We start from the raw sequence: 25,086 nt of genomic DNA on the forward strand, positions 1-25,086 counted from the left end.
AAAAACTATATCTGGAAGTTTCAAGTACTCGCGTCGTGTAAACCCTCCTGAGATACTGTCAGCCACCGGCGACCCGGCCCAACGTCAACAATTCCAAATCTCTCTCAAGACTGGCCCAAGTGACAGCAAAGGCTCGGTAGAAGGGGACTTCGTATGAAGACGTTCTCACAATAGTTCCAGCGTTATCCATCCCAGTGTAATGTGTAGTTTGAGAATCTCCATTTCGTACATCTCGAATCCTCCCACTGCTCGTGCTTAGCTGACAAGCCTTGGCCCTTAAGCCTTGACATACTCCTCATGAACGCCGGCTGAGCTCTTCCTGCGAACAGCGGCTTGCTCAAGATCTGCCAAGGTGCTCCGACGCGCCTCCGTTGCACCCATATCCTTTACTTCGGTGAAGCTGACGGTTGGAACAAAGGCAGGTGACTTTCTAGCGGAGCTGATCTTGGCGTAGAGCTCGTCGACTTGCTCGAGAGTCAAGCCCTTTGTCTCGTAGATGAAGAAATACACGAATGCGCAGCAAATGCAACAGAATCCACCCCAGACGAAGAACACCTTGGATCCGAGATTCCTGTTCGAAAGATCAGAAAACCGCGTTTGGCATAGTAACTCGAAAGACACTCACGCATTGCCGGGACCCGGGTTTACCATGTATGGTGTAGCATAGGCGATGGCCCAGTTGAGTAGCCAGTTTGAGGCTGTGGTCATGGACAAGCCCTTCGCTCGGGCCTTCAGTGGGAAAATCTCACCTAGGCGGAGTCAGTAGGATGTCGAAAACATTTCATTCGATGAAGCAACGCACCTGTGACAACCCAGGCGCAAGGGCCCCATGAACAGGCGAAGAAGAAAATGTAGATGCAGACGAAGGCGATCAAGGCATTGCTGGCTGCCGGCTCACCAGGTCTGGCAGTGCCTACGCTTGCAACGATAAGTTGACAAACCGACATGCCGATTGCACCGAAGAGAAGCAGCGGGCGTCTCCCCCAACGCTCGACCATCCATAGACCGGGAACAGTACTGCAGACGTTGACGACGTCCGTGATGACCGAGATGATGAAAGGGTTGTGTATCCCAGCACTAGTGAAGTAAGTCGTGCCATAGTAAAAAATGAAGTTGACACCCGTGAGCTGTTGAAGGGCCTGGAGAGCCATGCCAGTAAAGAGTCGCTTCCTGATAGGCGCCTTGAAGCAGGCGAGGTAGGAGGCTGTTCCAATGGCCATCTCATACTCGTGGTTGGCAATAATCTCGGCGAGCTCCTCACGGATAGCAGGGTGGTCCGCTGGAAGCCTTCGGAGACGGGCGAGAGACTTCGCAGCCTTCTCACCATTTCCTTTCTTGATCAAGAAACGTGGTGTTTCAGGGAGGATCAACATTCCAACAACCAAAATAATGGCCCACGCGAACTGGACAGCGATGGGAATCCGATAGGACCCGGTATCATTGCGGTTTTTGGTGGCGTTAAGGACAATGGCCGCGAGGAAGAGACCGATCGTGACTATCGGTTCGAGTCAGTAAGGCGAAGACCGTCGAAAGAAGGGCAATGAACCCGAACGAAGGGAACTCACTGGCCCATTGATAACAACCGACAATGGCTCCTCTGATCCATTTCGGCGCTGTCTCTGACTGATACAGTGGAATTGTGGCGCTTAGGAGCCCAACACCCAGGCCGGCGAAGAAACGGCCGGCGACGAACATTGGGATAGCAGTGGCAGCAGTCTGAAGGATAACGCCAAAGGTAAACACGACAGTGTTGAAGATCACTTGAGTGCCCTGTTAGTACAAGATTCAGGGTCTATGGGAGAGACCGAAAGAAAAAAAAAAATAGGAGCAATGAACTAAGGGGCAACCAGTCGAAGCATTTTCAACGCAGGGGACATTTCTGGGCAAACTATAGAACGTTCTGCGACAGGCATAGGCACATCTGCGATGAAAATCATGTTTGTACGGGCAGAGAAACTTACTGGCCAGTCGACGACCTAGGATATCGGCGATTGGAGCACTGAACAGAGCACCGAAGAAAGTGCCCGCCGACAAGATGGAGACAATCTCCGATGTTTGGCTCGCCGTCACATCGGGATAATGATCTTTCGGGTTGACATATCCGGTCGAAAAGAGATTTCTCCAGTATTTCATGGCCAATATGCCGCCTATGGTACCTGTATCATAACCAACTGTTGCAATTAAAGATGGACGTCAGTAAGGCCGTGGATGTACATACATCTTCTGAGCAAGGCATTAGAACAACTTACACAAAACACCGCCAAAGGCAACAAAACATCCTATAGCGATAGCTGGCAAGGCCGAGCCTGGGGAGTCTGCAGGCTTTGAGAAGAGGAAAGGCATGGTGTCGTTTGTATGTGGCTGATCTGGGCAAGATTGAATAGATTATAGATGCGCAGTCAAGAACGCCGGAGGACGCGCAGCCTATATATTGAAAACGACGATCAAGCGACAGGTCTTCAGGGTATAAATACACCTGCTTTGTGCGTTCATGGGTCTCAGACATGTTGAGCCCAGAGACATCGAAGGTCGTATTGATAGCAGCAGTCGACTTCTAGGTATTACGCCGAGCGTCGGCGAAATATGCCCAATTCTGCATAAAGCAGGATCTTCGCATCTCCACAGATCACACACCGCTGTTCCATTCATGTCTTAGCTTTGGTGCTGTGAATACCCTGGGACGAGGTTCGCAGCGCCAAAGCAGGCGATCTCGTGTTCTCGTTGGTAGACCATGTAATCGAGAGTTCGATGGACGTTGGACAACGTTGCACAATGAGCTCATCCTGGGAATGCCAAAGCGGGGAACCCAGAGAAGACAGAGACTTATCGCAAAGAAGCTTACTGCTTGGTGTCCGTCAATCAGGGTGTGATGACCAACTACGGACAAGGTATGGGGTAAAATTGTGAGGGCCGGTGGAGAGCGGCCCATGCAAGACGGACTATCATTTCTCCGTATTTCACCGAGGCAGCCACTCACAGATGCTGACCCGATCCAACTTCCACCCCGCAACTCCGGCTTTTGAACGATAGCCGGCACCAGACACCACCATCCCATTCAGAATCCATCTTCAACAATAATAGACTTCCGAGTCCCCTCCCTCGAAAGCCGAAATTGGCAGCCTCACACGAGGCTTTGCCATCTAGTCTTCTACGTTAATACTGTACATTGTTAATCAATTCGTTCTCTCATGCTTTACACTAATGAACATCCTTGCTTTGCATGCAGCTCTCCATCAATGTTGTGCCCTCAGCAATATTTGGCGATGAGCATGCTGCTCTGCGACGTTGGGAAGATCAAGGACAACACCGTCCAGGAGCCGACTTGCTCGTCTTCAAACGGTTTTTTCCTTTTCTTCTTCTTCCAATCGGTCCGATTTTGCGTGCGGGTCTTCGACAACATGGTAAGAAACAAGGGGCTGGCGCCGAAAACTCTCGTTGGATATATCGCGTGCGCAATTCGATATAATTCGCATCGATTATTTTGGGCCGACGAGGTTGAAATCGTGCATTGAGGTTAGGGGAGGGCCTCGGATGATATCACCATTGCCTTAGCAGTCTATCATATTTAAGTCGGCTACACTTCTATGGTGTGATGGAAGGAGGAAGCAACGTTTCGGTACTGAGTTTCTGATGCTCACCTCAGGCGTCAACGATCATGGTTTCGTCAAGTTCGATAATATATGCCGCTCTGATTGGCTCTTCCTACGCCCAATCCTCCAAATATGGAGAGCTGTCTCTACCTACAGGAGTTCCAATACCGGGAACCTATAGCGGTGCCCTTCGACCACAGGTCCATTTCTCTCCTCCCCGGGAGTTCATGAACGATCCCAGTGGGATGTTTATTGACGCAAACGGGATGTATCACTTGTACTACCAATGTACGTACCAGGCCTCTCCAGAGACCACTTACTAACTGTGGAAGACAATCCGACCGGCGTTGTGGCGGACAATCAGCACTGGGGCCCATGCAACCTCCAACGACCTGTACCATTGGGTTAACCAGCAAATTGCCATATTCCTTCCCGACGCGCATTCTAATATCTATTCGGGATCGGCGGTGGTGGACGTGAACAACCTGTCGGGGTTCTTTCCGCATCAAAACAACGGCGTGGTGGCTGTCTACACCATCAACACTCCCACGTCTCAAACGCAAGCACTTTCATATTCCATTGATGGTGGATACACTTTCCGACCATACTCTGGTAACCGGGTGCTGAGCGACAACTCGAGTCAGTTCCGCGACCCCAAGGTCATCTGGAACGCGCCCACCCAGCAGTGGGTGATGGGGGTCGTATATGCGCAGGCTCTCACCGTTGGGTTCTTCACCTCTCCCAACCTAAAGGACTGGGAACGTGTGTCCAACTTTTCCCATCATGGCCTGCTAGGTGACCAATATGAGTGCCCTAACCTGGTCGAAATTCGAATGGAGGGCTAAAAGGAACCGATCTACTTGCTCACCATCAGCATCAATTCCGGCGCGCCCCTCGGTGGCTCCATAACGCAATACTTCCCGGGCTTCTTCAACGGCATCATCTTCACGCCCGTGGATGGTGCAGCGCGGATTGGCGATTTTCGGCAAGGACAATTATGCGGGCCAGTTCTTCTACGGCATCCCCGGCGACCGCGATCAAATATCCATTTCCTGGACCAGCAACTGACAGTACTCGCCGCTGGTGCCTACCGGACCCTCGGAGGGCTGGCGTTCATCCATGTCGCTCCCCCGCGTCAATTATCTGAAGAACATCAGCCGGGTTGGCTATGATTTGGTATCCGTGCCGTACAGCTTGTCGCTCGTGATCAACACCACCTCATCCCTGGTTCAAAAAACCATGGTGGGCAACAGCAGCGTCCGCCTGGACTATTCCTCATTCGCCTCGGGCGCCCTGTACTTCCAGATCAACATCACCGATATCCTGACCGCCAACATCAGCGGTACCGCAAACTTCACCTTCCTGTCGTCCCGGTGCGGCGAGTTGGTGTGCGCAGGCTATTTCTTGGCTCCGGACAGCGCCTTCTTTCATCGACAGGGGCAACACGCGCGGGTTCGATAACCTGTTCTTCACGGACAAGTTCTCCACTGGCTGCCCGTACAATTCCTCCGCGTCTTCATACACGTGGCGCGTCGAGGGCGTGATCGACCGGAGCATCCTCGAGGTCTTCATCAACGGCGGCGAATCGTCAGCCACCGTGACCTTCTTCCCGGAGCAGGCGCTCGATACCCTGGCGATCAGCGCGGGCGATTTGAACCCCGGCGTGGCTGTGTGGGCGGTGGTGCACGGCCTGGACAGCGCGTGGGCAACCTTCGAGGACGTCGACGGAACCGTGCTGGGCAACGTTCACCGGGCACAAGTGACAGAGATCAGGAGAGGGATACCTACTCGGTTCTAATAAACGTCAGGAGTTTTGAGGTCTTGGATGTTGATCAAACGGACTAAAAGTACCATCTGGTGAAGGAGGTGCAACCCTCCAGGACCACCAGATTTTACCGCGTGTTGTAGGTAATATTCCCCTCCATCCTTTCCGTGGATAATCCGGCAATCTGTATCTCTGACAGGAGGAAGCGATCGGCCGCCTCGGTTGGGGTTATATTCCAGGAACAACAAGGACCTGAAAGTAGTTTCTCGTTCCTTACTAATGGCTGGCCAGTCCTCAACACGCTTTTCAGCCCAGGAAGTAGCTATGCAGCCTGCAAGAGCTCGTGTGGCTGGGTCTGGCATAGATACATACAGCTGAAGGACTCTCTGCTCTACTTTCTTTCCATCGTCCAGTGTAAGTGCACCCACACCACCTTGCTCTCCACTCATGGACCATCTACAGTTAATACCCCAACCCCAACGCCACGACGAGGCCAAGTCCCATGCTCCACGCAAAGCCCGCCATGTGCGGCGCGCTCGCCCTCATAGCAGCATTGGTGGGCGTCGCTCCGCCGGCGCTCGCAGTCACCGTGACGGTCGCAGTGGCCTGTGCCGCACTCGATCCGTTTGCCTGCTGCTGGGCGAGCGGGTAAATGTCGACGCCCGTCGAGTTCTGACACTGAGCGCCTGCGAGGATCGTTGCGTTGGCGCTGAATCTGATATCGGCGCACTGTAACACCAAGACGATGCAATGTCAGCAAGCTTGCAACGTATTTACCGCCTGTCAATCAGGGCAATAAGGTGGGTGGAGGGCGTACGTTGTACAATGCCGTTCCGCTGTCTCCGATCGTGATGACCTGCAGCGACGCATCCATGCCGTCGACAACGCCCAGGTCCGCAGGGAGCGTCCACTTTGGGATGCAAATGGTGCCGTTACCCGTCTCATTGAGCAGCATCGGGTTGAGCGAGATGTTGAAGGTGGCGATGTCGGAGCCGAAGCCCAGGTTGAAAGCGACGTAGGTCCACGGGTGGTGGAAGTCGATCACCAGTGACCCGCCGTCAAGGGGCCAGAGGGTGCGGTTGGCATTGGATTCGGTGGTTGTGTTGACGCCCGCGCCTGTCTCGGGAAACAACAATCAGTTTTGAATACGGTCAAGGCTTTGGATGTTTGGGGAGTCCATATAGACGTGGGTTGGGAGGGGAGGGCCTGTGGCTTTGATTCATGCCACTTACATGGGAAAGTATACTGCGACGCAGGCGGCAGGAACGAGTCGCCTCGCCAGTACGGGTATACGAGCTCGAAGTGAGCGGAAGCTAGCTGGGCCACGGCTAGGAGGGCGACAATGAAGAGCTTCATCTTGAAAAAGTAGGCGGAGGGGAATAGTCTAGACTCGAGTGAGCGACCACGAGGATGTGTCTAGCCTAGGAGGCGCACCGAGGAAGTTCAATTGCAAAGACCAATCCTCGGACAAGGGAGCTCCAGTTTCCCATCTCACGGCCCTCTGGACCTTTTGTACTTTTCCCTCCCTCTTCCATGAGCCGAGAGCTCCTCTCCGCTCTCCAATCAGACAGGCCTTTTCATCGAACCCGTGGCTAAGGAGCGCTCCACGCTGGGTTCGAAAGAGCAAAAAAATAGTCTAGGTCCAGCAGGCACCACTCCGATAGACATCCAAGCGAACACCAGCCCAAAATTTCCGCCGCCTTCTCATTGGCGAAGGACATGCCACAGATACAAACAATAAAACTTGCTCATCTGGACGGTGCATTCCCCTCGGGTCTTGGTATTGCTTGGCGCTGGCTCCGTAGACCGGGCGAACCGTGGTATATTGTGCTTGATGCTGGTGCTGAGCGAGGAGTGGAGACTGTGGCTTGCATTGAGGACAAGGGACTACATGGTGGGCCGGAACGGTCCAACTAAGGTACTGTGGGATAGGACATGACCTCGCATGTATAGTGACTGAGAAGAGGGAGACGTCTGGAACAGAGGGCCCGCTCCGGAGAGAGATATGAACCCGGTACAGGGGACAATGCTCGGCCAAGGAATGGAGTTCAAAAACACAGTACATGTCTGGCTTCATAACTCATCTAGAAATGCTTGGATATATAGTCTTCATAACCGTCACTATGCCTTCACCATCCATAAGTCTCACAGAACAGATATATACCTTGAGCGCCCGTTCCTTTGTGGACAGCTCTCTCGTCCGACAGTTTTGCAACATAATTTCTGAGTTGCCCCGAGAAGTGGGTGCCGCCGCACGCAAGGATTCCCGTCTCCCCCCATGCCGCTTCCACCACGGGATGGATGAGAGAATCAAAGTCCGGACGACCGTAGCCGATGTATATTGTGGGCTTCTCACTCAGTGAAGAGGACGAGCTGACCGAGTTCTCGCTCACGCTGCCTATTTCTCTCTTCTCCATGGGAAGCTTGATGGGAATTGGTGTTTTGTTCGACGTTGGTGCGCCGTCGGCCAGTTTCTCTCTGTTTGAAGGGTCTAATTCTAATGTTTGCTCGAGCAGGGCGTTGCCCTCAGATGGCGACCCGCTTCGAGACTGTCCGCTTCCGGTGACGAAGGCGTATATGTTTATTCTGATGTTTCGCCGTCGGGCTGCCATCCAGGCTGAGAGTAACTCTTCCTTGAACCAGTCGAGCTGCTCTGCTTGCTGGAAAATCCAGATGAAGGAGATTTGTCGTAAATTATTGGTCGTTAGGACGGCTTGCTGAAAGATGGGCAGTGTAAAAGACGCGCCGTTGCCAGTAGCCGCGAAGACCATTGATTCAAATCTTTCAATAGAAGGAGGATTTCCCCACGGTCCGCTGATGAATGATAGGAAAGTCCGTGATGTCAGCTGATTTTGACATTGTCGGTATAGCCTTTTGGTGAATCCGTTGTGCACTCGCACATATAGTTCAATATTGTTCGGCCCGTTTTCTCCAGATATTGATTTCGGGACGCTGGCGATGGTAAAGGGATGTGCTTCAACGATTCCCGCGCGGGGAATGGACAGGTACACATGCTGACCAGGCCGCCACGACAATGCGACATTCCGGACTGTAACCTGCAGAAATTCGCCTGAAAGGGCCTTGACCTCAGCCTCATAGCCAATGCGCCGGCCGGACGGAACGCGGCCCTTTTTGGCAGGAAGGAGGTGTAAGTTGATGACCAAAGACATGGCCGTCCTCACAAGCCTGTCGAAGACAACGACGCCAATGGCAAACCAAACGTTGTATTGTGCATAAGAAGGGACGTGGGAATGAACCAACCACAGCAGGACCATGGCCGCGGCGAGATGCTGCAGGAACCAGAGTTCGTACGAGAGGTTGCGAAAGAAGCCAAATCCGGTGATCACCATCCAGCCCAACACCGCCCAAGCGCCAAATCCATATTTGACCATGGGCATCCATTTCAGTTCCAAGCTCACAAAATCGGCAATGGACCATTCGGTGAAGAAGTAAGACCAGTGGACGATGACGGTCAGGAAAATGGTGCGACTGACCCAACGGTGCAGCCAATTTAATCTTTCATACGAGATGCCGGTCAAGATGGTGATGATGTTGGCTTTCCCGGATAAAATGTAAATCAAGGGGAGTTGGGTTACCGAAACCCAGGCGGCACGAAAGCCCACAATCTCCCACTTGTAAGCGTAGTTTGGCGAGGAGGGGGTCAGGATCACATCCGACCATAACATTGTCAGAATGACAGCCCAATAGGTGAGGAGAAGGAGACATCTCCCTAAAGGCGGAGGGGTGAAATATTTGGTAAAGCTGCCTGTGCATGTCCACAGTTGCGGGTAGGCCAGCTCCCTGCAGACAGCGATGGTGGTGTCGTAGAGTTGCTCGAATGCATTTTGCGGTCGTCCGGGAACATGACCAGGCCGCTGCTGGGATTTTCGTTTACTGTTTTGGCCTTGTCAGTAACAAAATCAGAGGTTGTTCATATAGTTTTGCCTTACTTCCACACGACTCTGAGCCAATCCACCACTCTCCGAAAAACGAGGACGCCCACGACTGCCGACACCAAATACCAGTACAGATGCGCCACCTTTTTATTGGTGGGCGTGAACATGTCGGCACTAGACATGTCCATGCCCCCCATCCCGGACATTCCTGACATGTCCATGTTTGCGGTTGATTTTTTGGTGGTGGTTATAGTGGTTGTTGGTGTGCAAGGAAGTTATCCCCCCTCAACGGGTGAAATTATGGACGCAGATATCAAGGAGTTAGGTGTCGGACGTTCGTCAGTAGAAGATTAGTTTTAGTTGACGTGTGTCATCATGGTTCCAGGTGCATGGTAAGAATAGACACAGGGATGCCTTCCTGGGGATCCGAAACATAGGAAACGTGCTCGTCCGGCACAGAGGCGGAGAAGTGAGCCAAAAAAAGGCGGCGATCCTCCGACGGCAGGACAGCGTTTGTGCAAATAGGTATGTAGGTTGGCGCATGGCGGGATGCAGAAGTGAGTGAGATGGAGAGTAGCTAATAAAGAAAGCTGGTGGTATCCGAGTAGTGGTGCTGGCTGGTGTTGGTGCAGGTGGTGCTGGTGGTCCCTCGAACGTGGTTTAGGTGGCGGCGATATGCACTTCAGGCCCAGGCGTGTAATTGGCTGGAAAACATGCTCGTGTAGTGAGGGACCCACCTGCGAAACTTGCTCACCGCGACTAGCGCCATGCAGTGTGAAAGAAGTGAAAGACACCATCACTGAAGGAAGAGTGAGGAAAATGTGAGCTGAAGCTAAAGGCGACGATGGACGGAGAACTAATATACAGAGAGCTTGTGCCTGAGGAGCAGATACTGAGTTGATTGATACAAGAGAGAAACAGAGCCTCGCGTCTTGGCCACCAAAAGCTTCATTGAAACCTGCCGCTCCCTTCCTTTACCACTTCTTGCATACTACCTAGGTACTGCCCATTCTCTCCAAACCACAATACAAACATGCACTTCCTCCCTCATCTCGCTCTGCTGGCCGCCTCGTCCCTCTGTGCCTCCGCCCACTTCATCCTGCAATACCCTACTTCCCTCGGCTTCGACGATGGCACTGAAGCGACGGCGCCCTGTGGTGGCTTCGACGTCACCTTCAACAGCTCCGACGACTCGATCCCCGTCGGCGGCTTCCCAGTCTCCATGCTGAGCACCCATCCCGCCGCCGACTGGCTCTTCCGCGTCACCCTTGACCAGAAAGCCCCCTTCAACTGGACCAATCTGCTCCCCGTCGTGTCAGAGACTGGCCTGGGTCAATTCTGTCTGCCGCAGCTGGTCGCCCCAGCTGAGTTTGCTGGCAACAAAGGCGTAGTCCAGGTAATCCAGAATGGTCCCGACGGTATTTTGTACCAGGTAAGCTTGCCCAAAGAAGGGGAGGGGAGGACCAGCGCAACGCTCAAGCCAAGGCATGGGCTGACATTGGATTGAACCTCGCAGTGCGCCGCAGTCAACTTCGTCAGCGGCGTCAACTCAACCGTCAGCTCCAGCTGCACCAATGTCACCGGCTTGACAGCAACCCTTACCAACCAGAATAACTTCGACACCAGCTCATCATCTTCAGCCGCCGGAACCATGTCGGCCACTTCCTCCCCATCGGCCTCGGCCACTGCCTCGGGAGGTGCCGCCTCGTCCAGCTCAGCTGGTCTTGCTGCTCCAACGAACGGGCCTCAATTGATCCAAGGTCTTGTCGCTGCCGCCGGTCTGGCTGTTCCATTCTTTTTGTAAGCAGGCGGTGGCAACTGTCCCAGTTAGTTGCAGAGGATTGCGGACTCCTGGGTTAAGAAAAGATGTATGAATACATATAGAAGAACCAAAAAAGTCGAGAACGAATGTGGGATACAAGGGGAACAAGGACCCCGGGAGACTATTGGCATTATGCGTGTCAATCGGACCGTCGCCTTCATTGCCGTTGCCTGCCTTGACTTTTTGTCAATAGAATTGCACGGACCCTGATACCGTGGTCCATCATGGTGCGCATGATGGAGCGGCGAAGCACTTCGGTCGTCCCAGCCTTTCATTACCTTGAGCCCTTTGTGCGTCCGGAAGGAGCGCCCCCCCTGAGCCTATTGTGCGTAAACCTTTGCCCTCGGTTCCCGCCTCTTCTTGAAACACGGACCTCTGGCCAATGAAGCGCAGCTTGCAGTCTCCACCATCAGACGAGAGACACACGGCTGACTCTCCCACTGCCTGCTCGCTGCCCACTGACAGGAAGTATGTAGAATACGCAAAGATCCCTCACCACAAGCAAACCCCACGCCAGTTCCCTCTACGCCGTACAAGTCCAAGCCGAGAGCCGACTTTTCCATGACTTTCGTTTGATGCTGGTTGGTTGCCTCCCTTTTCGCCCTTCGCTTTCGTCGACGATCTGTCTTGTCAAGACTCAGGACAACGCAGAAAGCACATGCAGGGTGGGTGCTGTGATTGGGTTGCAGGAAAACGCAGAAACAACGCAGGGCGACTCGGCCAACAGACTTCGCTTCTGCGCTCGTGTATAAGTATGGGGGTGTCTCCTCCTCTTCCTTTCCTTCGGTGGTATCCATCTCCCCCATTTCTTTCACATCGACTCACTCCCATCTTCTGCCCACCTCTATTAGACAACAGACACACCAGAACTATCAAACCACTCAACATCAAACTACAAGAACACTCATCTCAAACAATGGGTCCCTGCACTTGTTCCGGCCCCAGCAGCTGCAACTGCGGCCCTGGCTGCAAATGCACCTCTTGCGGAGTAAGTCACTTCTCGTCATCAACCTGAGCTGCTCGAAAGAAAGCCAGTGGTCCTAACGGCGATCACCAACAGCATTAAATTCCCAGACTATTCTTTCTGTGCATGTCCTTTGCGAGGCCAGAGATCAGACTGGATTTGCCAATGACATTTGTCATGTCATAAGGTCGCAGTGTCAAGGAGGCTAGTGAAGGATGCAGGTGGTAACTTTGGGATTCATATAGCTAATGAATACTGTTGTTGCCTTGATGTTTCGACCGACGGGGGATCTGACCTACGGACTTACTTGGTCTTTTGGTGTGCACGCCGACCCTTTATCCCGTATAGTTTCGGCTTGTAGTGCCTAATATTATAGAGCACGCACCTAGAAGAACTCCTTACCCCCTTCCTCAATTAACACAATTCAGCCAAAACATTACGGCTCGGTGGCCCAAGGCTATATCCGATGTCATACTACATTCGGCTCTGTCGCATCGATAGCACGACCAAACCCCGTTCCAGGTCGATCTGGACGGGTGGATCGTACAAAATGATCATGTCGGACCATCTAGTGGATCCTCCAAGGATTTCTAGAGTCCCCGTGGCGATATATTCGTCGGCGGGCCCCAAGAACAGGTGCGTCTAGTGTTGGCCATTTTCTCCCACGAGGAGTGCGTAGGCCTGCAATTCTCCTGCTCTCTGCGAATCGACCAGTCGCTGCTGAAAGTCGGTGTTCTGCATCCCGCATAGCGGACAAAAGCAAACATACGGAACGAGTTTGTACGGGATGCCTGGGCTGTCTTTGACAATGCTCCACCTCTTCGGATCAAGCTGCAGAGACACTTCCCGAGACATCGGAAATTCAGATCCGTTCTTGTTCAACCTGACGGCCCAACGGGGTAGTGGCATTTGGGGGTCGCGGGACGTTTTGTATCGTTGTAGGTATTCCAGTGCCTGCTGAGCACGAGACAGGGCATCGGCAATTAGGGCAGAGGTCATTCCGAGTTTGCTGCACAGGGTGGAAATATCGCTGTCTGAAATCCCGCGCGAGGTAGTTGCGAGCACGGCGATCAAAAAGTCCGCCATCGGCATTTGGTAGTCGACCACAATATCTCGGCCAGTTGAAGCCAACCCACGGAATGCGTAAACGTTACCATGGATGTCGCAGCAATCCGATCCAACAAAAGTCAGCACGAGCAAAGTCAGATCATCCGTAGTGACGGTGTCAGTCTTGGCCAGCCGCTGTTGACAAAGTGTAAAAGCGATAGAATATCTGATCCCCAACGAGAATGGCCTGTAACGCCAATACGATCAGTCCGTTGCATCTTCTGGTATGTTTCCAATCATGTCGATGTATCGAGCCCATATCTTCCAGGGGACCCGCTTTAGGCCACAGACCAACTCGAGACGACAAGCCAGGAGGACTTCTTGTACAATCCATGCTCTTGTCCACTATGTCCTTTGGCACAGGTTGATAGCTGCCTGTGGATGTTTGTCGCCGAAACTGAAGAATCGTCTTACCGTCGCTGGTGCTTCGGACACATGCTGCGGCAGACTGCTGGTAGATGTGCACTCTAGATCTTGTTCTGCAAGCCCAGTTAGAAAGTCGAAGAGATCACCAGTATCACTAACCCCCCTAGGCCGAGCTAAGCTATCCCTTTCGAAGCTTTCTCGTAGATATCTTTCATGAGTTAGACTTGGTGGTTTTTCTCTGGCACGTCATCCTGGTTGGTACAGATGGCATCCACCCAAAGGTTTCATATGCCAGTGTCTGCGTAGCATTCAAGAAACCGAAATCAATTTTTCCTGGATGTTGAATCCTGCCCCATTGATTTCGATAAGACGTCGGGCACCATCTTTGGAGCCCATTCATATGACAGAGCAGCATATTTGAGGTCAGTCCTGTTCCCAAGAATGCTCACATGTCGCATTTCACCACATATTGGGCCTCCTGCACGTCTTGGGAGAATGCTGTCGTATGACGTGGTGCGCAAGATCTAAGGGGCTGTGCTTGAAAGCTGGTAGACGCGTCAAATACCCGTTGCCTGGTTCAGCCGGACGGTAAGAATATTCTTGTTCTCACGCTTGTTTTGCGGCAAGAGAGAACGTTCAACACGCTCTCTGGCCATTGTGAGCCCGTCGGCAACGATGCATGAAATTGAAGGATTATCTTTGACGACAAGGGCGTGTTCTTAAATGCTATCCTATGCCAACCACCGAGGTCGACACCAAGGCATCGTGAGGCTGTGCTCAGAAATGTCTGCCAGTGCATTTCCTGAGTTTATACAAAGAGCTGGCAGGGTCCACGAGGTCGCACACAGCATGGAAGTCGTGACATGTTTAAGAAACGCGAAGTCTCAATCGTAGGTCGAATGCGGGTACGCGCACCACAGTGATGTCACTAATGTTCATTGGGCAAGGACCGTTGAACAACCAAAGTACTCGCGGGGCCGCCTCGTGAAATGGAACATACTTGTACATGTAATACCCGCTGCGCCACCCCTAAGTAAAGGCCGTGGTCGACCCGCGCTTCCGTTTGCGGGAGGGCGCCACTGAGAGTTAGCAGCCGCAAAATTCAGCAAAAGGATTGGTCAGAATTGCCAGGCCGAAGTGATTGAGAGATGGAAGAGAGCTGTCTATGACAAATGACGCAGGGACGGCTATGATCAATAGAGACGGAATTTGTAAGTTCGCCCAAGCTCGCTACTGGCTCATATGAGGTAGTGCTCTTGTGGTAAGTGGCGGAGTCAAGGATCACTTAGTCAGAGAGGTCGAAGTTGGTCCAGATAGGCAAAGGTAGTGAAAGCCGAGAAAAATGACTATTACTGGAGTGCCACGTTGCTCACTCCACTCATGCATCTCCATGATTATTTCCTTCAACGGTGGAATAATGATAGAAGTTTGAATAGGCGATGGCGCAAAAGACAAAAACAAAAAACAAGCTATACACCAAATCTCCGGCACTCCCTCCCCCATCCTCAGGCCGACACCGTCAAATGAGACCCCTTATTGCAAGGTGATATAGCGAAGTCCTCGCTAGCATCCGGCTTGCCACAGACTGCTATACAACAACCGAGAATTCTGGATATACACGAGCTGCGAATTGACCGTCCAATACATTGATATCTCTACCACCCGGAACGGCGGCGCCAGCCTTCATGGTCTCAGCTAGAACCGGATAGCACATAGTCGATTGGCCGTCTGGAGCAGCTGTTGCGATCAAGGCTGAAGGCTGAACCAGACAGCGACGCGAGAACCTAGGCGATGGTGTCTCGCTCCGGCCAACCATATCTGTCCTTGAAGTAGTCAATGGCCTTCTGGCGGTCGATGCGACTGAGGATGTTAGGGAGCATGTGTCCGTGCGGCAATCCCAATGTATGGCCCATCTCATGTCGAAACTCTCAAAAGAATTTAGACTCCCATGTATCCGTACCGAAGTTCTCGACTTTCATCGTTGCCTCATTTGGTGGGATACAAAGGATGTCTGTTCCCAGAGATAACCAATGCCCGTCATCTGGAGTTCGGCGATTCGAACCTTACCGACAGAAGAAACTTCACGGGGCTGAACATTTGCGAACGCTCCCCTAGCATTCACATGACTCAAAATTACCTTCCGAAGAGCAGCCTCGGGTCCATCAAGAAAACTGACTGTGAGATCGGCGTCGGCTGCTCCCCAATACTTGGATGTGAGCAAAACGAGCCGGAGGACGGGAAGGTGGTTCAGTTCCGTCTTCGCCACTATTTGAACTATAGGAGCGTTTGCCGGGTTATGCACAGCACGGGCAGCCGCTGACTCTCATTGATCAGCGGGGAGAACTTTGGTGCTGCAGCCTATGACTTCAGGAGCACCGTTCGAATTGCTTTTGGAGCATCGCTGGACGTCACCATGGTGAGTTATGAATCAGAGAGGTGTCCTGTTACAAGTGCAGATAAGTTGGAATATACTGGAGCAGTCATGCAGAAACAAAGTGTAGGGGGCCAGAAAACATACTAAGCTGATATACAAGCAAACTGGGACATTGTATTCTTCCTTTCAGGATAAAGAAGGGAGTATAAGAAGTTCCCAGACACCCACAGTTTTGCTCGAGTTCTGCCAGGTCTCAAATGCCCAGACGACCCAGATTCAGCTCAAGGAGCAGGCTCAATAGTTCAGGATATATTTCTCGTGCCAAAGCTGAAGTCTCGTATTGCACCCGGTGGTGGCATCGAATTGCGTCTCTAACATTTGCCATGAATCTCAGCTGAACCTGAGCGAGTTCGCTGTTGTACGAAATCGCTGGCGCTGTCGTCTTCCAGAGAAACTTCCGTCTTCTCGCTGTTCAGCAAGATCCTTCTACTCCATATACCGAGTGCACAATGGCCGGAACTCGGGAGAAGTCTTCCAGAGCCTCTGAAGACCCCGTCCAGATGGTGGCTCTGAGGGAGTTTAGAAGGCCTGTGATAGTGGATGCCGTGAATCTCTCTCGCGTCTCCACAATATAGGGGCGCCAACAATTGCGAATGTGATGTATGACCACAGTCTGGCTTGCGTTTGCAAACATCAGCTTCTCTATAAGGTATCGAGATGCGCGGCCCATTCCTCTCGCGCTGGGGCAGGCCGTTTGTTCCTGAAGCGACCTTCCATGCAGCTCATCATCGACGGGAACAGTTCTGGCCAAGGCCTTTCACTCCGCAATAAAGAAACACCCACTGGGGGCACGTGAGTAGGGTTCCCAAATGCCAAGACAAACCTAACACGAAGAAGGTTGTTTGTTGACCGTGTTTGCCAAGGACGAGTCGGGGATCTTTGGCAAAAAGAGGACGCTGAAGGGATTGCGAACCAACTCATTATTGAAGACATCAAATCTAGAACACTAACCGGATGTCATCCCAAAGCTTCCAAGGACCCGGCTTCAAAGTCTATGCCCGCTGGCGGCCCCTCAGTTTGAGTGAACAAGCAAGAGCCGAGATTGAATGCAACACAATTCAGCACAGCAATACAAACATGTCTGTATCTCTGGCCTCTCGGCCGGAGTCAGGCAGACCTCGGTCATGGAAAAGCGCGCCCTCTTTCACACATATATTTGAACCCGACGCTAGCAACAATGATGTATTCGAGACCACTGTGGCGCCGGCGATCACTCAGGTTCTAAGTGGAGCGACCTGCAACTTTTTTGCCTATGGTCATTCTGGGAGTGGCAAGACGCACACAATCATAGGATACGACTACGACCGAAATGAAAACCTGGGTCTGTCTCTCGCCGCAGCACGAGATCTTATGGCAGCTCTTGATCGCGTGAATGCAGCCTGCTCTGCCGACGAAAGTGGAGGAGGCCAGAGCACCTTTGGCATTGGCCTTCGTTTATATGAGCTGCGAAAGAAGAGCGCTTTCGACTTACTCAATAAGCGAACGGAATGCTTTGTTCGCGAGGGGCCAGATGGCCAAACTCACATTCGCGGGCAAACCGAGTTACTGGACGGAGGGAAAGTGAGGGTGCGTCCCATTGTCACTCGTCCTTGCTGGACCTTGGAGGATCTACGTCGAGAGCTATTGACCGCCCTCGAGCTTAGGTCAACGGGTTCATCTACCGTACACGACCAAAGCTCCCGAACCCATGCCGTACTAGAGCTTGAAGTTGTGAACAAGGAGCTTCTAGAGGCTCGCGACTTGGTCATTGAACGCCAGTCTGAGCTTGTACCTGTTGCAAAGCGTGCGACAGATATTTACCTGGAAGAAAGCATGAAGTCCCTTATCAAGACTCCGGAAGGCAAATACATACCCAACCCAGATCATCCCCTGGATCAAACTCGAATCGACGCTGCGGAAGCAACGAAAAGCGAATTCGAAGCCAGGTTGCGAGCGGCAGAGGACAATGTTACTACCATTCTAGCCTCGAGGAGTCATCCCTCTCTGGGTGGAAAATTCGTCTTCGTGGACTTGGCAGGATCCGAATATTTTGACGCAGCGGCCGGTGCTGTTGGACGCAACATAACCCCACAGGACCGACAGGAGGGCCGGCAGATAAATTCAGATCTGTTTGCCCTAAAGGAAGTTATACGTGCTCGTGCTTTAAAACAGACACGAATCCCGTATCGTTCCGCACCCTTGACTATGGTACTGCGCGAACACTTCACTGCCTCCGCAGAGAGTTCTTCGGCGATGATCCTTACCATCTCCCCCTCGGCCGAGCAGTATGCCGCAACCGTGAATACACTCAAATACGGCAACTTGGTTGGTGTTGCTGGTGGAGATCAGGCGGGTATGGCGGAAGCCTAGAAGATTGCGGCAGGAACGTGTCCCTGGGGTGTGACGACCGAGTGCACTCTTTACGGTAGATCTTGATAGCCGGCCACAGAAGTGAATTAGTGCAATTTTTGATGACGTTGCCGGTTTAACCAATTTCTTCTCTTTCACCCCACAAACCTCTTATAGAGTGAGCGAGAACTTTGGGGCCTACGACTTTACGGACCATTACCACTTGCTTGTGCAAGAAGCCACTTTCCGCGTTCCCTCCAAAGGTGCTCTTATAGGGTAGGGATTCAACGACTGAACACCTACCCTCTCCCACGTAGTTGGAAGGAGGCGGAGGAGCCCAATGGAAAAGCATCCTGACACCCTGAAAGACCCGGGTCGGGACGACGATGCTACAGAGTTAATGACTTCCTGGCTAAGAACTGAGTCAGAAGGTGCTCAGTTCTTCACAAAGTCATACCACAGCTGCATATAGTGACAATTAAAAATCTCCAGATCAAAAAGATTTGACCAGACCATTGCTTCCCGACATCAATCGATGCAGAATTGAGGGAGATTTGACTCATACTCTTGGAAACCTGCACGGCCCAGGGATTTCTCGTTTTCAAGTTGCATGCAGTTCAAGCAGAACGGTTCCTCGCCGAATATTCCAACACAGTGGCCATGCCCACACTGGAACAAAACAGCTATGGCTGCGAGCCGAGCAGGCCAATTTCCATGTGCACGCACAATAGCAGTGGACGATGGACTGTCAAGCAACTCTTCCCAACTATCAATGGACGTAATATCCGTGTTTGAGGATGTCTCAAGCTGACCGCCACATGTACAGTCGGCGCGCCTGTTGAACTTGGTAATAGCCTTGAAATCGACCTCGAGGATGTTAAGATCAGCGACCCAGTTTCCTCTGTCTCGAACTGAGAGGACGGATCCGACAAAGTAGACCTCTTGGTCTATAATGTTTGAGACAAATTGGGAGGCCAATGGCTGCGCATATTCTGTAAATGAAAGATGGAAAGAGGTACCTGTGAAGTTGTCCTCCCGCTTGGAATCGTATGGAGCATGATTGACCATTCTATAATCATCGCCGAGGGGTCTGATTTGAGGATCTTGGTGTGTCACAAGCAATGAAATACCTCTTCGACCGATATTTCCAATGATATGTCGGAACCCGTACTCTGGAACGATCTTTGCCGGGTCGGAGAGGATGAAGCTAGGGGCATACAAAGAGTTTCCCGCGCTCACTGCCAATACTTCCGTCAACTCTTCGGGGTCAATATCAATAGAACCCGAATCGAAGAAAATTATACAACTTAGTGCCTGTTGACGGGTCGGTAGCGAACATATCGGAGTGTGCATTCTGCTCTGGATATTTAGAACTCGACATTGCATAGGCACAATGTCACTGTCATTTTCGGGAATCATCGAGCCCTCACGTGGGATGATCTTCGGAGCCCAGGATACCTCATGCAGGGGAGAAGAAAGACACTTCAGGTGTATGGTCGGGTTGGTGACTGGCTCGAAAACGATATCTGCAATCGCAAGGTTGTGTAGAGCCCGGCACATCGCGGATGAGAATTTTGAAGACTTCGAAACAAGTGAAACGCCAACCTCGGAGCCGTATGCAGTAGACTGCCGCCATGACTTGTGAGCCAAAGAGGACATGTAACTCCATAAAGTGCCTCTGTGGGCGCTGGATCTTAGAGCATCCAAAGCGGATAATGGATCAATCCGAATATCAGTGCAAAGGTTGATCCTCTGAGCTAAGTATAGACCGCAATGATATGATCCTAGCCCACGAGTGAAAGATATTCTTTCGTCACTTTTTCCTGTCAGACAGTCGCAACCTAGTGACTGAGTGCTAATCTGGTCCAATGTTGTGTGTGAAGTTGTATTGCTTGCGTTGCATTTCAAGTGAGAGAAGAGTTTGGGGGGATTGTACCATAGTAGGTTGTTGCCATCATCCTTTGACACACTTGTGTCAGTGATAACTAGCTCTCCCTTCATTGAGATAGCATGTTTTCGCTGTTGGAGAGCCCCCGCCCCAGCCCCAGTCTTCTGAGGCTCGAACCAGCGGGCCGAGAAGTTGACAAGCTCTTGAGTGCCCTTGCCCACCACATCCGCCAATATTTGGTGTGGGCGTGCAGTGGCATATTCATACAGAGTTGGATTCTTCACGCTTGACTCGAACTCTTCCCAGTGTCCACATAGGATTATTGCATTACCCGGCTCTACCCCGGAAGCTTGTGCTACAGACCGAAGGAAGTTAACACCACATTCAGGGTCTTCAGCAGCTTTTAGAGCTTCAACGACATGCCTGTTGTTCAAGCCAAAGAATGGATTGATCGTTTCCTCTGCAGGTCCAAGGAATTCTCTTCCGCGTCTATACCCAAAGCCGATAATCCGCAAGTAGTCTTCATAGAGAGGAGTGTTGTTTGACTGGGCAAGCAGAAGATCGTTTGAGGCTTGTATAAATGTGTAGAGCCATCGAAATTGCTCAGTTACAGGCTGATGTAAGGGACGGTCGCCGTTCTCGATAAGTATTTCCCAAAGACCACTCAGAAACTTTGCTGCTGCAATAAAATCTCTACGGTTGAGCCTCCATTTGAAGAACAAACAGCCCAAGACGGCAAGACGCACTCTTCCGAATGATACCCGAGGCTGACTCGCCAGACTGGAGACTTCCGCAGCTCCTCCGTAGTATCGGAGGTGGGAAAGGGTCAACGACCACTGAATTCCACGAGAAGATTTGTCAGCGGGCAATAACCCAATTGTGCCGATACCGTTTTCAGGAAATAGGTCGTCTCGGAAAGGTATCTTCAGGACTCCATCAGCCAGCAATATTAGATCAGGAAAAAGATGCCACGCTGAGAAGGCGAGTAGTATAGAGGCGTCCGATATCTGCTGTGGGAAACCCTTGAGCAAATCCTCCATGCCTGCCATTGCCTGTGTCCACGCTGCAATGACTTTGGCGTAGGTTGTCGGCCCCTGGCTGAATGCAATGTTCAGGTCCTTGGTCACAAGCTCCAGCTGCTTCACGTGCCATTGCTTGGCTTGGTCCGCACTTCTCAGCCAGGACCGTGCACTTGCATCCCAAAGAGCCAAATCTTCTCGGCTGATATCCTGTAATGTGCTCATTAGAGTGGTCGTTGGAGTATGCTCTCCATTTTCAAATCCGCTCCGGATTTCGTTTGCTCTTGTTTTGACGAGTTCGACCCAAATTGAGACAGCCTGACTTGAATCCCATGCTCGTGCCAACATGCAAGCAAGTAGGTACATCCCGATCGCTCCAGGGCCAGATGTAGCCGCAGCCCACATGGCAGTACCGTCAGCTCCTACGAAGGGTTCAAACGGTCCATCCTGGGTTGACCCACGGGGATTGATACTGCGGTGAGAAATAATGCTACTGACTCGCCTTCCATATGCGGAAACCAAATGGGGTTTCGAGGGGGTGATGTATTCGAAAAGAGCTGCCAGTCGTCTTGCTGTTCGATGGACAGAACCGGTCTCAGCTTCCAAACGGCGACGAGCAGAAAGTGCTGGACCGACCGGTGCAAATTCTGCTGGAGCCTCTACTCTGAAGAGAGTGAAATCGAATTTTGTATTTATCAATGCAGCCGAGTTCTCGTTCGTAAGGCTAAGCGCCGAGGCCAGGAATTGATCGAAGCGCGGCATGTTTGAGATGGGTATCTGCAAGGTCGGTCGGTCGTAGTGTAAAGAAGAACGAAGTGTGAATCTTTCTGGCTGCTAAGATAGCCTGTTGACGCCTTGTGCCGAGCGAACTGGACTGTGTGAGGAACGGCGTTCAGGGAGGCTGCGGAGGGAAGGCTATCAAAGGAGCATAGTGTGCTCGAGATCGAAGTTTGCGTGCCAGTGTCAGGGAAAACAAGGTTCTCGTGTGTCCGCTTCTAACATCGCCAGCTGAAGGCTTTTGCAGGCTCTCGTGTCTGAAAGATGACCAGAACTGTGCAACAGAATGTGAAAGGCGCATGTTGAAGATTGTACAATCAGGCTGAAGTACAGGCTGGAGGGGCAGTTCTGACTGGGCTGATCAAGAACCCATTTTCCTACTGCTGTTACGTCTTCATAGGACGCTAATTATGCGACTGGCCGGATAGTCGAGACGTGTAAAGACCGTCACGCTAGTCCTCGGTCGAAGGCCTTCGGACTAGCGTTGACAGCGCCAGTGTAATTTACCAGACAGGATATAGTAAGACAAGCCCCTATGGCCGGGTGGAATCTATCATGTCCCAGCATGTCCTCAGTTGAGGCACAAGTGAAATCATAATGCTCCCGTTTTCTTTACAGCTGAAAGGGGATTAGCGGCCAAGCAATGACACTGACTGACATCCCGAAAACTGACATTACAATTCTTGGCGTCATTCATTCGCAAAGCTTCAAGATGGCGCTTGTGGTGGCCGCAAAGATGCGAATCAGCGCGGAGTGAGATCTGAGGAGAGAGTAAGTGAACTGGCGACCAAGCACATCCCGATCCACAGGCGCCTCTTGGACAAATGGGAGGATGCGAAGAAGGCTTTAAGCTTACCCATCGAGCAGCCCTTAGGACGTCCCTAAGATACACCAACCACAGTGGCGTCTTCAACGGGTTGGTTTGCCGGAAAGATTCTGACACAATCCTGCAGAAGCTATGCAGCAATTTATGCTGCCGATACTAGTACATTGCAGAACTCAATGGAGAATCTTTGCCACAATCTCACAAGAATTCCAGTGTTTATTCTATAGGTTCGGTGGCGCAGCTCACAAACTTCGGCAAAGAGCTGCCTGTGCTGTCGTTCCATTCATAAAATCCTCTTGGAATCGAAGCTCTTGACCAAGGATTCGGACGTGTGCGTTGCGAGATTTAGAGGCGATGTCACTTTAGATTCCGCCTTCGCGACGCGAATGTCAGAAATGACGCTTTAGCTGGCCATCTGGACCTGGAAGTTCAAATACGCTGTAAGTCGGATAATCCCAGTTTCGAGCGAATACTGGCGTCAAAATTCTTTCCACGCCTCGATCTCGACCGTCATTGTAAACGGCGTGAGCGTATCATCCGTGGAAGGCCGTACCCACTGCTTGCTTTTTTCACCTTTGCTACAGTTCTGCGCATTCGTTTGGATGCACCTGCACAGTCGCCGCGACAGGATCTGTGGCACGACACTGGGAGACTTTGTCGTTATTCTATACGCCTATGGCATTGTTATCGGGTGACCCGAATCTGGTTGAGTTTGCACTGATGTCTGAGGAAACACGCAACCGGGAGACTTGTATGAAAGAAGAGGCCTGGGACTGGCGCAAAGAAATCTGACCACGGGTAGATTGCCTTCAAGTTTGGGGCCAATTTGGAAAGACATTACACCAACCTAGTAGCATTTTTCTAGCCTCATGACCTCAAGAAATCGCAACTGTCAGACTCTGCCGCGTACCAGGCAGATTTTCCTACCCGTGTGTTAGTGAGGTGCGATCCATGGCCTCCAGGATCCATAGTAGTAGTTAGTATATGGTGGGCAACATATGATAATCCATGCGGGGTCGCCAAGACTAATGGGGAGCTAAACTATTGAAGGAAATTTTCGTGACGTGCTTCTTTGGCATTCCCTGGCTTACAATTCGACCTGCAGTCGCGATGGATGATGCATGTACTGAGAATAATCGACCGTGAGTCAAGCCACTAATGTATAAAATTGATCCGCGATCGATCCAAGGCTGATCGCATCTAAAAAGTACAATACTACTGTAGTTTCATCCCGTCTTTAGATGGGACTATCTCAGAAATTATTCGGATAGGTCTCTAAGGATTTAAGTTCTCATCTACTAGTATTTAATACTATAGTGTTAAATCAATAAGATTCCCTATATATAAGAACTTCTCAAAAAGACGTCTTTAGAATAGTACTTTTCATCTATACGGTACTAGTATTTCTAGGATTTGTAGACTAAAGACGGTATATACAGTATAAAACCCTCAGTATTTTGGCTCCGTCATCTGGTTCGTGTAAAGGGCCCCAATAATCCAATCAGTAGAATGGGCTAAGCATAAGAAGACGATGTCCTCCTACTTTGATAGTGAAAGAGGTCTGCCGTGCCCTTAAGTCGCTATTACGTCTCGGTAGCCTTACGGAGCATACCCTCTGAGCAGCAAAATTTTCTTTTCATTTTATACGAGTATTACAAAATTTAGCTGATGTAACTTCCACAACTCTTAGTAGATTTGGTTAACAATACTAGTAGTATCAAAGGTTCTATGTCACCTTCCCTCCAGGTGTTAAATTGGTTTCAACTGGTTCGAATCGAGTCCGCGTGATCAGCGAATTAAGCACCGACTCGCTTATAGCCTGGTCTGAGACCGATTCCAGATCGATTCGAACTGATTCGACTTAGTTTACTAGTGAAATAATAAAAAAATGAGTTATTCGATCCTGGTCGGCAGCACTTTTTCTCGAAATTTTAATATTTATCTCTTTTAATTTTAGTTTTATTTTAAAATATAAGAATTATATTACTATAATAGGAATCTATAAGTTTTATAATAATTTTTACCAACTAAAAAAAATTATAAATTATCACGAACTTAGCGTAACCCCTAAGTACTCTATATCTCTCACCTATATTAGGTATGTGTCAAAGGAAAGAAAGGATAACTGAATAAGGCATAGAGATGGTTAAAGTATAAGGCATGAGGCTGTCGGCTAGCAAGGCTATCGATTACCGTTATTTTATTCTTGGCTCATGTAATAGATAAAAGAGAGGAAGCGATAAGAATTTCTTCACCTGAATCAGGTGAGAAGGGACTCTCTTCTTTCTAAGCGTTGAGTCGTTG

At 51.1% G+C, this 25,086-nt stretch overlaps 8 protein-coding genes across 8 annotated transcripts; 3 read left to right on the plus strand and 5 right to left on the minus strand.

Annotated features, from left to right (window-relative positions):
• Positions 1-276: 276 nt before the first annotated feature.
• Positions 277-2,343, minus strand: Z519_09488 (uncharacterized protein; the record flags this gene model as incomplete). Its single annotated transcript, XM_016767210.1, has 6 exons — positions 277-571; positions 626-749; positions 803-1,495; positions 1,566-1,760; positions 1,962-2,171; positions 2,250-2,343. The coding sequence occupies 6 exons, from the start codon at positions 2,341-2,343 to the stop codon at positions 277-279; spliced, it is 1,611 nt and encodes a 536-aa protein (XP_016616726.1).
• Positions 2,344-3,655: 1,312 nt separating this feature from the next.
• Positions 3,656-5,388, plus strand: Z519_09489 (uncharacterized protein; the record flags this gene model as incomplete). Its single annotated transcript, XM_016767211.1, has 5 exons — positions 3,656-3,867; positions 3,955-4,354; positions 4,439-4,701; positions 4,748-4,963; positions 5,028-5,388. The coding sequence occupies 5 exons, from the start codon at positions 3,656-3,658 to the stop codon at positions 5,386-5,388; spliced, it is 1,452 nt and encodes a 483-aa protein (XP_016616727.1).
• Positions 5,389-5,817: 429 nt separating this feature from the next.
• Positions 5,818-6,711, minus strand: Z519_09490 (uncharacterized protein; the record flags this gene model as incomplete). Its single annotated transcript, XM_016767212.1, has 3 exons — positions 5,818-6,084; positions 6,173-6,471; positions 6,588-6,711. 3 exons carry the CDS (start codon positions 6,709-6,711, stop codon positions 5,818-5,820), a joined length of 690 nt encoding a protein of 229 aa, XP_016616728.1.
• Positions 6,712-7,484: 773 nt separating this feature from the next.
• Positions 7,485-9,472, minus strand: Z519_09491 (uncharacterized protein; the record flags this gene model as incomplete). The annotated part of the gene is made up of 2 exons (XM_016767213.1): positions 7,485-9,249; positions 9,306-9,472. The coding sequence occupies 2 exons, from the start codon at positions 9,470-9,472 to the stop codon at positions 7,485-7,487; spliced, it is 1,932 nt and encodes a 643-aa protein (XP_016616729.1).
• An 812-nt stretch (positions 9,473-10,284) lies between these two features.
• Positions 10,285-11,055, plus strand: Z519_09492 (uncharacterized protein; the record flags this gene model as incomplete). Its single annotated transcript, XM_016767214.1, has 2 exons — positions 10,285-10,683; positions 10,768-11,055. The coding sequence occupies 2 exons, from the start codon at positions 10,285-10,287 to the stop codon at positions 11,053-11,055; spliced, it is 687 nt and encodes a 228-aa protein (XP_016616730.1).
• A 1,624-nt stretch (positions 11,056-12,679) lies between these two features.
• On the minus strand, positions 12,680-13,123 carry Z519_09493 (uncharacterized protein; the record flags this gene model as incomplete). The annotated part of the gene is made up of 1 exon (XM_016767215.1): positions 12,680-13,123. One exon carries the CDS (start codon positions 13,121-13,123, stop codon positions 12,680-12,682), a length of 444 nt encoding a protein of 147 aa, XP_016616731.1.
• A 3,536-nt stretch (positions 13,124-16,659) lies between these two features.
• On the plus strand, positions 16,660-18,293 carry Z519_09494 (uncharacterized protein; the record flags this gene model as incomplete). The annotated part of the gene is made up of 2 exons (XM_016767216.1): positions 16,660-16,736; positions 16,913-18,293. The coding sequence occupies 2 exons, from the start codon at positions 16,660-16,662 to the stop codon at positions 18,291-18,293; spliced, it is 1,458 nt and encodes a 485-aa protein (XP_016616732.1).
• Positions 18,294-18,800: 507 nt separating this feature from the next.
• Positions 18,801-21,941, minus strand: Z519_09495 (uncharacterized protein; the record flags this gene model as incomplete). Its single annotated transcript, XM_016767217.1, has 1 exon — positions 18,801-21,941. One exon carries the CDS (start codon positions 21,939-21,941, stop codon positions 18,801-18,803), a length of 3,141 nt encoding a protein of 1,046 aa, XP_016616733.1.
• Positions 21,942-25,086: the final 3,145 nt, after the last annotated feature.

This window comes from Cladophialophora bantiana (assembly GCF_000835475.1).
Source record: "Cladophialophora bantiana CBS 173.52 unplaced genomic scaffold supercont1.15, whole genome shotgun sequence".
Taxonomy (NCBI): Eukaryota; Fungi; Ascomycota; class Eurotiomycetes; order Chaetothyriales; family Herpotrichiellaceae; genus Cladophialophora; species Cladophialophora bantiana.